Source organism: Bos grunniens, chromosome 16 (genome assembly GCF_055505025.1).
Source record: "Bos grunniens cultivar Pamir isolate PY7600 chromosome 16, Bosgru_T2T1.0, whole genome shotgun sequence".
NCBI classification, from domain to species: domain Eukaryota; kingdom Metazoa; phylum Chordata; class Mammalia; order Artiodactyla; family Bovidae; genus Bos; species Bos grunniens.
Window position 1 is genome coordinate 16,432,738 of NC_141180.1, and position 14,887 is coordinate 16,447,624.

Below are 14,887 nucleotides of genomic sequence, written 5' to 3' on the forward strand. Positions count from 1 at the left end.
ACAAGGAGTTGTTGTAAGACCAGGTCCTTCAAGACTGGTTAGTTAGTTCTCATTAAGATCATTTTAAACCAGAAAAGGTGAAAGTATGTTTTCTATAAAGTCTTTTTACTAAAACTCAGCTCCATGTGAGAACAGACACTGACTAGAAAGGTTTTAGGCCGGCAAAACATTTATGAAATTAGATATCCTTCTTTTACTTGTTCAGAAAAGGAGTAAAGAAAATATTTCAAGATGAGTCAGAATTTTCTTAATCTTAGAATCCAACTAAAACCTTCATGTCTGTCCCCCTGACGATACTGGTTTATCACTAGTGAATTCAAAAATTCAAAAAAAAAAAAAAAAAAATCCTTTTAAAGAATCTTATAATGCAGACCATGCTTCTAAGACTTTGCCAGATATATAGTATGAATCAAATAATCCTAAGGGCCTTAGGAATAAGACTAGCTATTTATGTGACTGAAAGCAGAGATATCTCGAATGGTTCTTGTTCCTGATCCACTCACCTTTAGGCTTTCCATGAGGACAGCAGAGGAATCCTCCATGGATGGGCCATGGCCTGTCCAGGAGCCACTTGGAGTGCTGGCCTGATGCCAACTGCTCTCAGAGGATGATGTTGCTGAGAGATAATCGATGCCAAACCCACCCATGGCTAGGAATGAAGAGAAAAGAATAATTCAAGAAGATGTTCTTTCACTGCCAAAGGTCCAGGAAGGACACAGAGTAAGTTAGTTCACTTCTGCTAAGCAATGAAGACTGGATCTCACCTGGCTTATCAGTTTTCCACCGGTCTGCAGTTCTCCTATCCCTGTTATCTGGAGTCCCAATGGGTCCAAAATTGGAGAATGGGACAGAATTGTGGTTGTGTGTTGGAGGGGAGCTTGGCAGGCTGCTTGGGTTGGAGGAATGAGGAGATTGGCTGGCTGGTGTTGAATGATCTATTGAATAACAGCAACGCAGGACATTAAATAGAGATGTTTCACAAACATACCAAGAATGAAAGTTTCCAGTAGATTTGATCACTTAAATTCTCTTAAAAATAACCACAGGGTTTCAGGAGAAAGGCAAAATAAAGGCCCCCAGAGGGACCCTGCCAGATGTACTAGTCTGTCTTACTGTACATGTCCAAGACACGTTCCTTACCTTAAAAATAAAAATGTAGACAGTTTTGTCAAACGTATGCACTGTTTTGGTGTGCCTGTTTCAGATAAGTATATACTGGTCTTCTCTATCAGAGCAGAATTGCCTAACCGTAAGAATTTTCCTGCAAAGAATGAATATCTACAAATAAAACTAAAAAACAGCTGCAAACCTTAAGATAAAACTCATATTTTTCTCCCTTACAACTGTGCTCATTACTGAGAATGTAAAACAGCTTTTTTTAATGGCATTTATTATGTGAACCAGCTCACCAGGCTTTTTTACACCCCATTTTCCTTCAGAAGTTACTTTAAAAACAAATACAAACGACAACAACAATAAAAATCATAGTAACAGACAAAAACCACCAAATACATAAAACTATCAAACCACACTATCTTTTGAGTGTACGGCTAATAATGCAAAGTCTATAATGTAAAGACTAGTCGATACCTGAACTGGCAGGAAGAGATGGAGACCATGGAGTCCCTTCAAAAAGCGAATACAGTGATGTTTCCTGGGGAGCCATTGAGGGATTAAGTTCTGCTTTGGAGCTGGTTGTCAGGTTCTTCCCGTATACCTCATTGAACACACTGTTATTTGGGTATCGTTCCTGAAAGACAATGACCACCAAGTGAACAGACTCACTCCAATGAAAGAAAATGTAGTGTTCATGCACGTGGATGCTTGATGGATCTTAAGACTTTCTTTGCAAGACAAACTTTTGAAGTTTGTCTATGTTTCTTTCAGTTTTCCTGTTTTTATTCATTTGCTTTTTACTTTCCCTCACCCTTTATCCTGCTCTATGTAAACCGCCCAGGTTAAAAAGTACGAATAATTTACTTGGCTGAACAAGAGAGCCCCAAAGATTTTATTATTAATGAGAAGTTAAACAATTCAAACTTACAAAAGTCTCCAGTATACCCTAATCAAAGCGGGGCAGGGGGCGGGGTGAGGGGGAGGTGGAGGTGGTAAAATCAGATACCTGGAAAACACCAATATATGGAAAAGAAAGGAAAGAGAAAAACAGATGTATTGAGATAGACTGGAAAAGAAAACGCTAGCCCACAGCAGGATGCCTCACTGTTTACGCACCTGATTGAGGGAGAATCCGGTGAGGGACAGGAAAGAGGATGAATGTGACATGAGCTCTGAGGGCTTCTCCAGTAAGGATTTCTTCATAGTCCCAGAGGGAAAACAAAAGATAGTTAAATTATGCTTTCCATTTTCTTAGTACTAATTTTAAAATACCATACAAGCAAAATAAAAGACCACAATTTAAGAATATCTGTATTCACCTCTCTCGTACAAATTAAAGCTTAGAAAGTATCAATTCAATTTGGATTAATTTTTATTAATACCATGGTCCCACTAAGGGCCAGTCGTCACAGGTGAGTCAGACAGAACCCTCCTGATCAGTGCTTCTAACTTAAGCACAGAAATCCTGGCAGGGACCCCGGAAACTGGCAGTACTGAGTATTCACTGGGTAAGAACCTCAGGAATCCCTGTCACTAGCTGCATTTAAAATACTCTCAAAACAAGACACTGAGCTGATCAAACACTGTTTTCTTCCTAATTTGTTGCCCCCTTGCTAGAATCTTAGAAAACGGACATTAATGACTTTAAAAAAGCCTTTAGATCCATTTGACAACTGGTTTTGTTAGCATGGTTCCTAAGCAACTCTATCTGTGGTATGTATTCAAACACTTGCTAAAGTCAAGTTTACATTTATTGGTCCTTAAGAAACTCACTGATTAAAAAAAAAAAAAGCTGAATCTCTGATGCTCACTATCACTGAACTGTTGGTCAACAAAGCATTTATTAAACACTTGCTACATGCAAGGCACTGTCACACACATGACATCATTAATGATGTTAAATACAGGAAGGGCTATAGTTAAGGTTTTTTTTTTTTAACATGACAAAACCCCACTAAAAGCACCCCCCTCCTTGTTTCATCATTAGGGTCATTTCCAGCGGAGAAGGTAAGCACAACAAGAATTAAGGGATTAGGAAACAAGTGAACAGAAAGGCGCTCTGCCCCTAGGCCCTTAAGCCACCCAGCAAAAAAAAAACAAAACACAAAAACAGCAAGAAAGGCAAACAGGTAGAATCAGCAGTTTAGTAGCTGGGCTCTCCACGACCTCTAGGCGCTGTCACCGCACTACTACCATCTCGGTGTCCAGCGGATCTTTTATTTCTGCTCATTTGGGGAGGGCGGGGAATGGGAGGTCTGTGTGGCCACTCACTCAGAAAAATTCTTAAGGGAACTTCAAGTGCCAGAAATGGCAGTTTCTGTCAGGAGAGCCATTAAGCTTTTATTTCTAACACTAAAATCAGTGCACTTTAGTCCTGTGAACGTTCTCTTACCTTGTGTTTATGGGAAAGAAACAGCAAGAAAGTGGAACTCAAAAATGTTTCACACTTTATTAAGATCAGGGAGGGGGAAAAAAACCTCCTAGCATACTTCTTTCTTGCAGTTCCCGACCTCAGTAAAACATGTAAATAATGGCATCCTTTGAAATGCAGACTGGGATACAGAAGATTATTTTTAAAAGATACTACTAATCAATTCTGAGACCTTATCTCTGTGCTTACTCATTGATGGTACTCCAATCATGTTTTTAAATAGAGTCCTCTTCATATTACAAATCTGGCTCTGAATTTAGATCAGGGCTCTTAGTTAACCAAACAGAAAAGAACCACTTACTGTTCAGTAAAATCAATCTAGAATATTTTTATTCAGTAAAACACCTGGAACTTTATTTCATTTCATATTTTGAATACATGAGGAAAAATCTCACTGTTCCTAAGCAAGATTAAATGACACCTAAAATTCCTGGGTCCAGGTGGAAATGACACCTGAAAAGGAGGTTAATTTCCCAGCATTACATCCTGTGTGTGCCCAGCCCTGCAGGATGCTCTCTGGATAACATATATTACAAAGCTACAAGATTTGAGGAAACTATGGGACAGAAAAGTTTTACCACATTTTACTGTCATGTGAATCTTAGTTTGGGCAATCAGGAAATAAGCTTTAAAATTCTGGTAAAAAAAGGAAAGCCCTAGAAAGAAGAAACTACCTATTCTACTACAAAATCTCAGAAGAAAAGGCAGGGGTTACAGCAAGAAAAAGAATTACATCAAATACATACAAAGAGGCTTCGTCCAGGAAGAGAGGCGAGAGGCCCCAGCAGAGCTGGGTAAAGATCAGGAGGGTTAGAAAAAATCAGCTCTTCCTCTTCCTCCAAGGCAGCCAGACTCTTTAACAGGTCCGGAGGAAGCAGAGGGGAGCCTTTGGGGTCCTAGTGACAGAAAGGATCACAGTGAGATGCAATGTGGGATGACAAAAGCACAGCGGAGTAGTCGCATCATTAGGGGGATGAAGGCAGGTAAAGTCAAGGAGGAAGCTGTAAGGAACAGAAGACAGCGCTATGCAAAGAGGAAAAGGCTTCCAAACACCGAAGCAAGGTGACACAAGGACAATGAGAAGGAAAGATCAAGACAGCAGAAAGAGGCAAAGACAGTGGCCAGCAGAGCAGAACACAAAAGGCTAGTGGACAGCCAGCGCAATGACGCAAGGCAGCGAAGAGACGAGCATATCTTGGGCTAACGGAGAAACAGCTTTTTTTTTAAAAGGTACCAACACACACCTGTTTCTCATGAGTAAAAAGGGCAAAGACAGGGAACTCCACCATCAAAGGTGACAGGCTAAATTTGTTCCTCTCAGAAAGCCACTTGCTTAAATATGCAGTAAATCTACTTTTAAACTTAGAGGATTCAGCCCAACTGAGAGGAGCTTTGTCTCAGAATTCTCTAATGCGCTGCCTTAGAGATTCCTGCACATGGTCCTCTCTGCCAGACCGTCACAGTTCAACGTCAGGAACGGCGTTCTTCAGCTTCCCCAAATCTACATGGTGTGAAGAGGGCGCCAAGAGCTGCACCCACTCACTCAGTGGCGGTCTGTAGCACTAACGAAATCAGAGGGACCTTTAAACATCCACCTGAGATCTCTGAAGTGCCTGGTGACAGGGAAGGACACGCACCTCAAATGGCATCCTGGGCACAGGGTCCTGCTCTGGACGGAAGACTCCCGGGGACCGTTTGCCCCTGCGGTCCACACTGGCTTGCTGTGCCATCACAGCTCTGTTATCAGCAGTGCTGTAGGAAGAATCCCAGTAGAACTCCGGGATCTTGACTTCTGAGGGGTTATGGTTATATGGCTCCATGGGGAAAGGCTTCATTGTTTTCTCGAGAGGCTGCTGCTGCCTTACAGGAGGTTGCAACGACGGCTCAAACAGTTTTATGGGGTCTTGGGTTTGAAGGTAGTAGGGCTGTTTCACAGGCATGATTTTCCCTAATGGGCCTTGAACCTGAGGGGGATTCCACAGCTGTTTGGAGGCATCTGCCTGTTGATACTAAAAAAAGAGATGCCTGGTTCACCAAGATGAGGATAAAAATGCAATGTTACTTCACTCAGGACTCACAGAGAGAACTTGAGAGATTTTACCACCAACAAAACTCCTGGTCATGCAAGGCTCTTTGCTCTTTAAGTTTTTCAATAAGCAGAGCTTTCTGGGAACAGATTAAGGGCACTGAGTTCATATTCTCTTTCAATTCCAATATTAAGAGGTTTAATAAATGAGGCTGTGAGTATGGGTGGGTGGGCATGCATCCATTTCCCCTTCTGCTTCAAGTGCTGCAGGATGATGATACTTAAGACTGGTGTCACAGTTCTCTTAACATCTCATCAAGAGCACGATTCTGTTTCCCTTCTGTAGTTCAGGTTTAAATATGGGAAATTATTTACAGAAAATCCCTTTCTATAAAGCCAACAAGCAGTAGCAGGAAAGTATGGTAGGTAATATCTATTCTCCTTTACAAAAGTAAAAAGAACAACTGAACTTTCCTCAACAGCAAAGACTGCTGTGTTCCCATAATCATTATAAGTCTAAGAAAAAAGTAGCTGAATGCTTTTGTTTTTTAAATTGGAGGATAACTGCATTACAGTGTCGTATGCTTTCTGCCATACAACAACCTGAATCAGCCGCAGGTACACATACAGCCCCTCCCTCCCACATCCCACCCCTGCCCCACCCCATCCTACCTGCCCACCCCGTTCCACCCTCCCCAGGTTGAGCTCCCTGTGTCATAAAGCAACTTCCCATTAGCTCTCTATTTGACTGAGGGAGGTGGATTAACTAGTATTTTGAATGAACTTGACACTGAATGATTCCAGGTGCTCCTCTCCTCACCTCAGCTGGAAGCACACACAACTAACTCACCTGCTGGAATCCAGAGTGGTGAGGAGGACTTTTCCCCAAAGCCGGCACAGCTTTTGTAGGGGACTGTTGCTGCTGAGCTAGAGCTTGAACCTGCAGCTGGCCTGCAGTCTGTGCTGCTGGCGGAGCTGGCAGAGGTGGGAGGGGCTGCTGGGAAGGTGGCTGAGGCTGCTGAGGTCCCTGGGTCACTGGCCCTGGTCCGGAGGGCCGTTGCTGGCTGTAAGGAATGTGGGACTGTTTCCCAGCTTGCACCTGGTTTCCTGGTGGAGAGTGAGCTGTAGGCTGAAGAAAGGTTCCTGGGACAGAAACACCAGCTGGGAAGGTGTAACCTGAGCCCATAGAAAATGCCACAGGAGGGGGGATAACATATGTTGGGGGCGGGAACCCTTCAAAACAGAAGAACATCGTTTTAGTTCTAAGGAAACTTAGCAAACGAAAGACAAAAATTAGTCATCTGGGGCTGGGGTGGAGAAGAGGTTTTCTAATAAATCACGAAAGACAGGCATCAAGCATCAAGTAAGATGCAAGTGTCAACCTTTAACCCGATTTCAAGAATTAAATACAGATTACTGCCTGCTACTTATATCCACTGAGGCAACTGGAGTGTCCTAAAGGTTTCTCGGATGCCATGTTTAATGACAGGCACTCCTACATAACAACGAGCACGCACTTGCGCATAAACTACAGGCAAATGGCTCAAAAATCATTGAAACCTTAGGGGAAAGAGAACTCCTTATACCTTTTGATATTAAGGATTTAGTCATGTCCCGCAGAGTCTAGAATTTCTCAGCAGGTGAACAGAAACTCCTACACAGACGGAATTCAGCAGAAGACATTGCAAAACATGTATTTACCTGGCCGGCTGGGAAGAGGAGGGAAGGCTCCAGGGTGATGAATGGGGATGAACTGGGAGTTACTTGCTTGACTTGGGGTTTGAGTTACAGGTGTTTTCCTGGCTTCAGACACTGGAGTCTTTCTTAACTCTGTCTGAGATTTTACCTATGACCAACCAGAAGCAAGACTACCTATAATAATCTGAAACTCAAATGAGACAGAAAGCAGCACCTACTCTAACAAAGGATTTAAAAGCCTATGTTAAAAAAAAAGTAAAGTACATGCTTATTCACTTCACCTAAATTAAAAATGGGAACATCAAATTACTTAAATACCTCAAAAAGCTGTTAAGGGCTTAGTTTTACTTGTATAGTTATTCTGCTTTCACAAAATCACAGAAGTACGAAATATGGAAGAGGACTGAGAACTGATTTCTTTTATAAATGAGACACCCAATGCCAACAGGTTGAAACAGTTGCCTATTATCTTAAGCCAATGTTATCGGCCCCAGGGCCCTGTATTCTCTAATTCATTAAGAACATACATGAATTGATAATGACCACTAGCTCACAGATGAGACACTTTGGCCCTCAGTGTAACTTCATCTGGGAGGCTTTAAAGGTATCAGTCAAGCATCCACCCTGCAACCCTACCACCCCCAGAATAAATGAGGATACTTTCAGCAATAAAAAAATCAGGCCTGAGATCCTACACGTGGCGCCAGAGAAGCAGATCCCATATGCATTGCTCAAGTAATATAAAGATGAATAAAATGAGGAAAACTGGCAGCATTTAATAGAAAACTTAGGATGAGGTACAGAGGGTGGTGATACACTGATTATTGTCAGGCTTTCTTTAATCACAGATACTCAGATTTAAAAGGGATGAGAGACTGGAAGAAGATTTCATTTTCCTGGACCTTTCTGGGAGGCAGTTGCAGAGGATGAAGGCAGAGCAGGCGGGAAACAGCTGAGCTCTTTACCCTAAAACGCTGACCTCTGGCTTTACAGCTCTTGCGGCGTTTGTCCCTTGCCTTTCCCCAGCGCCTCTCTCTCTCTGTGCCTTTCCTCAATTTCTACCATGTTCTTTCTCTGTTTCTCCCCCTACTACTAGTATTAAAATGGAACTATTATGTTCTTTCCCCAAAAAATCTTGTAAGGGAAATACACTGTAGATACTGTTTATCTGAAAGCAGCTTTCAAAAATGTAAGATTCCTCATGCCTACTGTAAATAAATATATTTGCCAAAATGTGTTCAATGAATCAAATGGCTACAAACACTGGTGGTATTAATAAGACCAGCACAGAGTAAAGACCTTTTTCTGTTTATATGAAATCATCTGTATCTCTTTGGAAAGATACATACATATATATATATAAACAAGTCACTAATAACTGAGTGGTGTTTATCTTTCCCCAGCAGGAGACTTGGATTCTTGCTTTACAAATTCTCATGAGTCAGGATAACACTGAGGTTATACAATGCTACTGGCTGGGGCAGATAGAAATGTCAAGGAAAATCTTTTTCCAAAAATGTGTTTCATTTTGTATAGTGAATCTGGGGGGAAAAAAACACAAAACCCCACGAAATACCACTGTGTAAGCCTCAACATACTCAACTATGTGGGATCTATAAAGATCTCAAATTTTTAAAAAATCGCAGTTATAGCTCCCAAAGAAAATGTAATTATTTGTGAAATCGAGAGCTCTGCAACTGGGCTCATTTCCTACTACTTAAACTGGAGAGAACTGACAGAGATGTCCAATCAGGTTAGGATTTTTTCACTCACATTACAACTTCTGTGAACTGACAAGAGTACAGATCTACCATAGTTCTTCACATTACCTTACTATGCAGCCTTCTTAGAGTGCACGGACGCTTCCAGAATAGCCAATTCTCAAGGGTCTAGGAGCGAATGGAACGCTTGCCTTTTGTGTGAGCCTTCCTCTACCTGCTTTACAGTTCAAACGCAGCTTACCTGCACTGCCACACTCTGCTTTCCTGTTTCCTGTAACTTTTCTAAGGTGCATTTCTTGGTTTCTGTTTTCCTCTTGTTGTTGTCCTTCTTTCCATCATTCTTAGTTACAGCTACTCCTTTGCTATAGTCCCTTCTCACCTCTTTGGGAGGAAAACTTCTTCCTTGGTCTCTGCTCACTTCTCGTGGCTTCATGTTCTCTTTGAAGGTGACCACTGGTTTCTCTCCTGGGTCGCAGTTGTTGCTTAGATTCCGGCCTGTAGATAGCACTGATTTCAGTCCTGGGTTCCCGTCAGCTGCCAGGGACTCTATGATGGTTGTGTCTTGCAGAATGAGGTTCTCTTTGGCTTCACTGGGGTCTTCCAGTATTAACTCTGGGATTTCTGTGATAAACAACAATTTCCCTACCTCATTTTCACACTGAATCAGCCTAAAAAAGTAAAAATAAATCCATATATGAAAAACATAAATCAAAAACAGTAACAGCTGAACTTTGTATGGGTCCCACAGCCTTAAAATGTGGGAAACAGCAGGATGCAATAGCGTGGACTTGGGGAACATAAACAGCAGTTCTGTAGAAACTCACATTCTCATTATGCTACCACACATCGCCACAACACACGCCTAGGCCCTTTTACCATTTTTCCAGTAAGTACAGTTACATCTGCTCAGCGTGTTTTAAGCACAAGACACCAGAATGGGCCCTTGACGTTCCTATTTTATACGTGTGAAAACTGAAGCTCAGAGATGCACAAGCATCATCCTGGTCCGTCTTGACTGAAACTGACCACCATGCATGCCCTTGTCAACACAAATCACCGTGACTGTGAACATACAATTTAGTTAAGATTTATACGGATGTTCATAAATTGGAGAAGCATCTCGCAATAAATAGGGGAGACAAGGCCAATTCCTCTAAAAGAGGCAGGGTAATGAGAAGACAGAGATTAAAGAGATTCTAAAGATCACTAGGGTCATAATCCGATGCTGTGTTCCCAACCTTTTGACTTAAGAGTTTACAATCAATAGCTTTATACCAAAGTGTAAAACTCATATGGGGTGTGTGTATGTATCTGATGAGGAATACCTTGGCTGATTATCTGCAATCCATTTGCCTATAGAGATCAAACGCTGCTGTCGTATTTGTCGTTGCTGACCCTCTTTGTCTCCTGTAATACCCTGGTGACCTTTGGAAAAATCCAAGTTCCTAAAATTGACATAAGCAAATTATAGAAAATTAAACCTAATGAACTGCAATGGCTTCAGATTTTTCCATACAGGTTAGCTATTTGTTGTAATTAGCTGCATTTGCTTGAACTTATTTATACTCTTAAAGACTGTAAATACCATGAAACAAAGCAATATTAATGTGATATTTTTATTTATATTTCACTTTCTCATGGAGGAGTTGAAATAAATCACGTTTTATTAGGAATGACTTTTTTTAAAATATAAATAAAGTTTTTATTTAACAGTAAGCTCACATTGTAAGTAACTTACTTCAAACAACCATGGCAATGCTAGAGTCTTTGAGGTATCTATTCTAACAGATAGTATTATCTATTCATTTCAAGGTGGCCAAATCTAAATCAGAAAAAAATGAACACATACCATAAAGTGTACAGAGCAAAAAACTCACTGACATTAGAAAAGTAAGTCAACCTAAAAAGTAAGGGTTTTTCAAATTTCTCTTTAAGCTATCTTAAAAAAAAAAAAAAGCAGCAGCATCTAAGAACTTCCAGGCAGTAGGCCAGAAACTGAGGATACAACGATAGATAGTCTCCTGACCTTAAGGAACAAATAATTATGATTTAATCCGAAGAGATAAAAGCTAAGCAAAGAATAAGAGAAGCATTATAAAAGAAACATTACTGTCTTCTGATAAGCTTTGAAAAGGTTCACAAAATAAGTGATACCTGACCTGGACCCTGGACAGGTATGGTTAAGAGCTTACAGATTAGTAAGTAAGGGAAGGATGAAAGAGGAATGTGAACTTTTCAGGCACAGCATGAACAAAGTTTTGGAGGAATAAAAATACAGAGCTATTCCAGTACAGGTCACAGTTTATGTATAACGTGTAGCTACTGGAGGGGGAAAGGGGTGAAAGTCGCAGGAAATATGGCTGAAAAACTAAGCTTTTGGACATTGAGATAAAAAAGATATTTTAACAACTGGGGATGTGTAAATTGAAGTTTTCTGTACTAGTAATGGGACATCATAAAATCTATACTTTATAACTGCAGAAGCAGAGTAAAAATGGACTAAGGAGAGAACTTTTAAGTAGGGAAGTACATTAGGAAGCTTTTTTATACTCTAGGTAAACAGTGACAAAGGCCACCTACCTGAAAGAAGGTCTCAAAGCCAAGAATCCTTGTAACTCAAACTCCTCTGGAAGTGGTGTTGCTAGAGAACGGCAGAAATCAAGACTTGTAAACATTTTAATTAAAATATTATTGTTCAGCAGGATATTGCTTCCTATATTAAAAAAAGAATATTTTCTAGACAGAAAGAAAGATTAATGCTCATAGTTCTCTGTTCCTCTTTATAGTTACTGTGATAAAATAACTTACCCGTGAAGCCCCTACCTGTGGCCTCTGAGCCCGTGACATTGCCCAAGACTCAAGGCTGAGGAGGATGGGTACGATGGACTATTTTTTCCCCTAGCAGCCTTAAAAATTCATAGCTTGATCCATTAATCACAATGTTTAGATTATCTCCTTGTTAACTCAAAGCACTGAATATCAACATTACATCACCCAGGAGCTTGTAAGAAATACAGAATCTTGGGCATTATCCCAAACCTACGGAATCATAAACTGCATTTTAACAAGATCCCAAGTGATTCATTTGCAAATATGATGCTTGAGGGGCACTGATCTAATGGAAGAAAAATAATCAGAAAGGAGTCAATTATAGTTTGTTCAATGCAGTGCTACTTATAATGGGGCAAAGTTTTAAGCAAATGGATAATGATTAAATAAATTATGGCACAGCCAATAGGATGGACTATTAAGCAGCCTTTAAAAATCACGTTCCAAAATGTTTAAATGACAAAGAAAAATTCTAACAGTATCTTGTTAAACTTATAAAGCGTGTGTGTGTGTGTGTGTGTGTGTGTGTGTGTGTGTGGCTTAGTCGTGTCCACTCCCCATGGACTGTAGCCCAGACTCCTCTGTCCATGGAATTCTCCAGGCAAGAATACCAGGGTGGGTTGCCATTTCCTTCTCCAGGGGATCTTCCAGACCCAGGGATCAAACCCGGGTTTCCTGTATTGCAGGCAGATTCTTGTGGACTATATCACATAACTTTAACGATATGATATCAATCACATGCAGGTATGTGTATGTATGTACAAAGAAGTAAAAGCCTCAAAGAAAATAGAGTATCGTGAATAGTACAGAGAGTATTTCTGTACGAGAGAACTAAGGGGGACTTGTGTTCTTTGTTTGTATGTCCCAAATGTCCTGATAAGCAAGTATTATTTTGACAGAGTAATGTTGTTCACTTTAGTTCCCCAAAAAAATAACTATTAAGAATGAGGAAGAAGGGAAGATGGAAAGAATCTGAAAACACTACTCTCTGGACTCCTATTCAAATGAAGCAGAACAGGAGAATAAGCTGAGAGAATTACAAGAGGATTATTATCTCTATTTCCACCCACTTAACCAATGCAAAGCACAAAGTCTCCTCTGAGATACTGAATTTAAAGTCAAACACTTAAGAACAAAACCTTGTTTTTCTCTGGCCTTAAGCCCACTATTTACTTCCTTTGTGGCTCAGCTGGTAAAGAATCAGCCTGCAATGTGGGAGACCTAAGTTCAATCTCTGGGTTGGAAAGATTCCCTGGAGAAGGGGAAAGGCTACCACTCCAATACTCTGGCCTGGAGAATTCCAAGGACTGCATAGTCCACGGGGTCGCAAACAGACAGACACAACTGAGCAGCTTTCACTTTCACTAAGCCCACTGGTAGTGACAGAGAACAATGTCAGCAACACAAGGTTAAGGGAGCTCTTACCATTAGTACTTGAAAGATCTTCTTCATGGGGATGGAAACTGTTCAGAAGAGAAATTAGCCACGGCCAAATGCTGTAAATTAAACAGACAGTTCAGACTTTATTTTTGCATGAGAAACCAGAACGCTAATAAGCCATAAAAATGTTACCAACAGGACCTAGACTATGTATTTTTCTCTTGGTTTAGCATTTTAAATGCTGTTATGATTTCCTAAAATATAATTACAAATGTGTCTAGATAAGATACACCAGAAGGGCCAAACTTCTATAACAGAGACCTACTACTGCAGATCGGTCCCCAGGTTCCTAATTTAACAATCAGAAAAACTGACTTGTCAGTTTTATTCACTGAAAATGGATATTTACTGAGAAACCTTTGACCAGAGAAATAGCACATTATGTTTTTATATTTTTCACATACATTATCAGTTATGGAACCCATTACTAGTTCTTAATCTGTGACAGGGGATGTGGTTACATCATAGTCATATCACATTAAAAGTGATGAATATGCCTTTTTCTTTATGATATAAAAAAGTTCACATTGTTACAATGTCCTTACCTCTGTCTCCTAACACCAAACCTTTGCCAAAGTTTGCAAAATATTAAAAAATGTTCTTAATACTTAGTTAAAATATTAAAAATAATTACAATCTACTTAAGATAATATTAAGATTTTCTAGAAATATGTAACCACCATGTTGGTAAAAGAGTGTGGCTTTAAAAAAATTTAAAAAGCCCAGGGTGAGTTGCCCAGGATAGAGAGATTGGATGCATATCATCACATCAGAGAAAAAACCTGGAAGCTGACAGCTGTACACTTTAAAATATGGGAATACGCTACTTTAAAATATATATAAATGAATAATATAGAAAAAATATATAAGGAAACAACATTGAAGAATAAATGTCTGCTACAAGCCTTTGAGGATGTAATGAGTTAAGAGACAGTTGAAAAGGAAGGTTAATAATCTAAAAAAGCATGCTAGACTAGAACAATGTCTCTATGCAACAAATATGAAATCTCAAGAAACAGACAAAAAAAGAGTATAAGAAATGACCTAATGATATATTGCTTTACCCCACTGTGGGTTACTTAAGTCTAACTCTGCTTTCTACAAAGAAAAAAAAATCACTATTTCATGTACTTATCAGTCTAAGAGAACATGTTCTCAAAAAAGTATAGAAGAAAACAAGTTCTAGAAATTATAATGGTCAAAAGCAAGAAACTGAAGTTTACTTGAAGTTCAGAAAATTGTTTTTACCCTCATTTAAAAGATATGAGGATTACTACACCTTGATGTATCTGACACATTAGGAAAATCTTCAGTTTTAGAGAAATACCTCAAACAAGCTGAAAATGAGTAATAACATACTTTAAGATAAAATAAAATACCTGCAAGGACATAATTTAAAGATCCCAATAAATCTGAGAGAAGAAAGGGAGAAGAGTAAATGATACGGAAGAAAAAGGAAAGAAGTTTGAAAATAAAGCTATTTCTTCTGGTTGAATATCCTTTGCGATGATAAGAATGCACAGGGAGTTCCCTGGCAGCCCAGTGGTTAGGACTCGGGGCTGTCGCTGCTGTGACCCAGCTTCAATCACTGGTGGGGGAACGAAGATCCTGCAACTTATGTGGCAC

At 40.0% G+C, this 14,887-nt stretch overlaps 1 protein-coding gene across 28 annotated transcripts in view; it reads right to left on the reverse strand.

Moving 5' to 3' along the window:
- Positions 1–14,887, reverse strand: part of SMG7 (SMG7 nonsense mediated mRNA decay factor) — an 86,262-nt gene that overhangs the window by 2,540 nt on the left and 68,835 nt on the right. For 7 of the 28 annotated variants that reach the window (XM_086343437.1, XM_086343452.1, XM_086343436.1 and 4 more), the window contains 12 exons: positions 13,247–13,317; positions 11,573–11,633; positions 10,318–10,437; positions 9,372–9,660; positions 7,275–7,419; positions 6,424–6,806; positions 5,185–5,556; positions 4,294–4,443; positions 2,233–2,313; positions 1,591–1,750; positions 765–935; positions 504–649 (listed from right to left, as the gene is read on the reverse strand). In XM_086343437.1, the coding sequence (XP_086199563.1) occupies positions 504–649; positions 765–935; positions 1,591–1,750; positions 2,233–2,313; positions 4,294–4,443; positions 5,185–5,556; positions 6,424–6,806; positions 7,275–7,419; positions 9,372–9,660; positions 10,318–10,437; positions 11,573–11,633; positions 13,247–13,317 (2,149 nt within the window). Of the gene's footprint in view, positions 1–503; positions 650–764; positions 936–1,590; positions 1,751–2,232; positions 2,314–4,293; positions 4,444–5,184; positions 5,557–6,423; positions 6,807–7,274; positions 7,420–9,233; positions 9,661–10,317; positions 10,438–11,572; positions 11,634–13,246; positions 13,318–14,887 lie in introns of all 28 variants that reach the window. The other 21 variants (XM_086343432.1, XM_086343448.1, XM_086343431.1 and 18 more) reach the window with 7 other exon arrangements.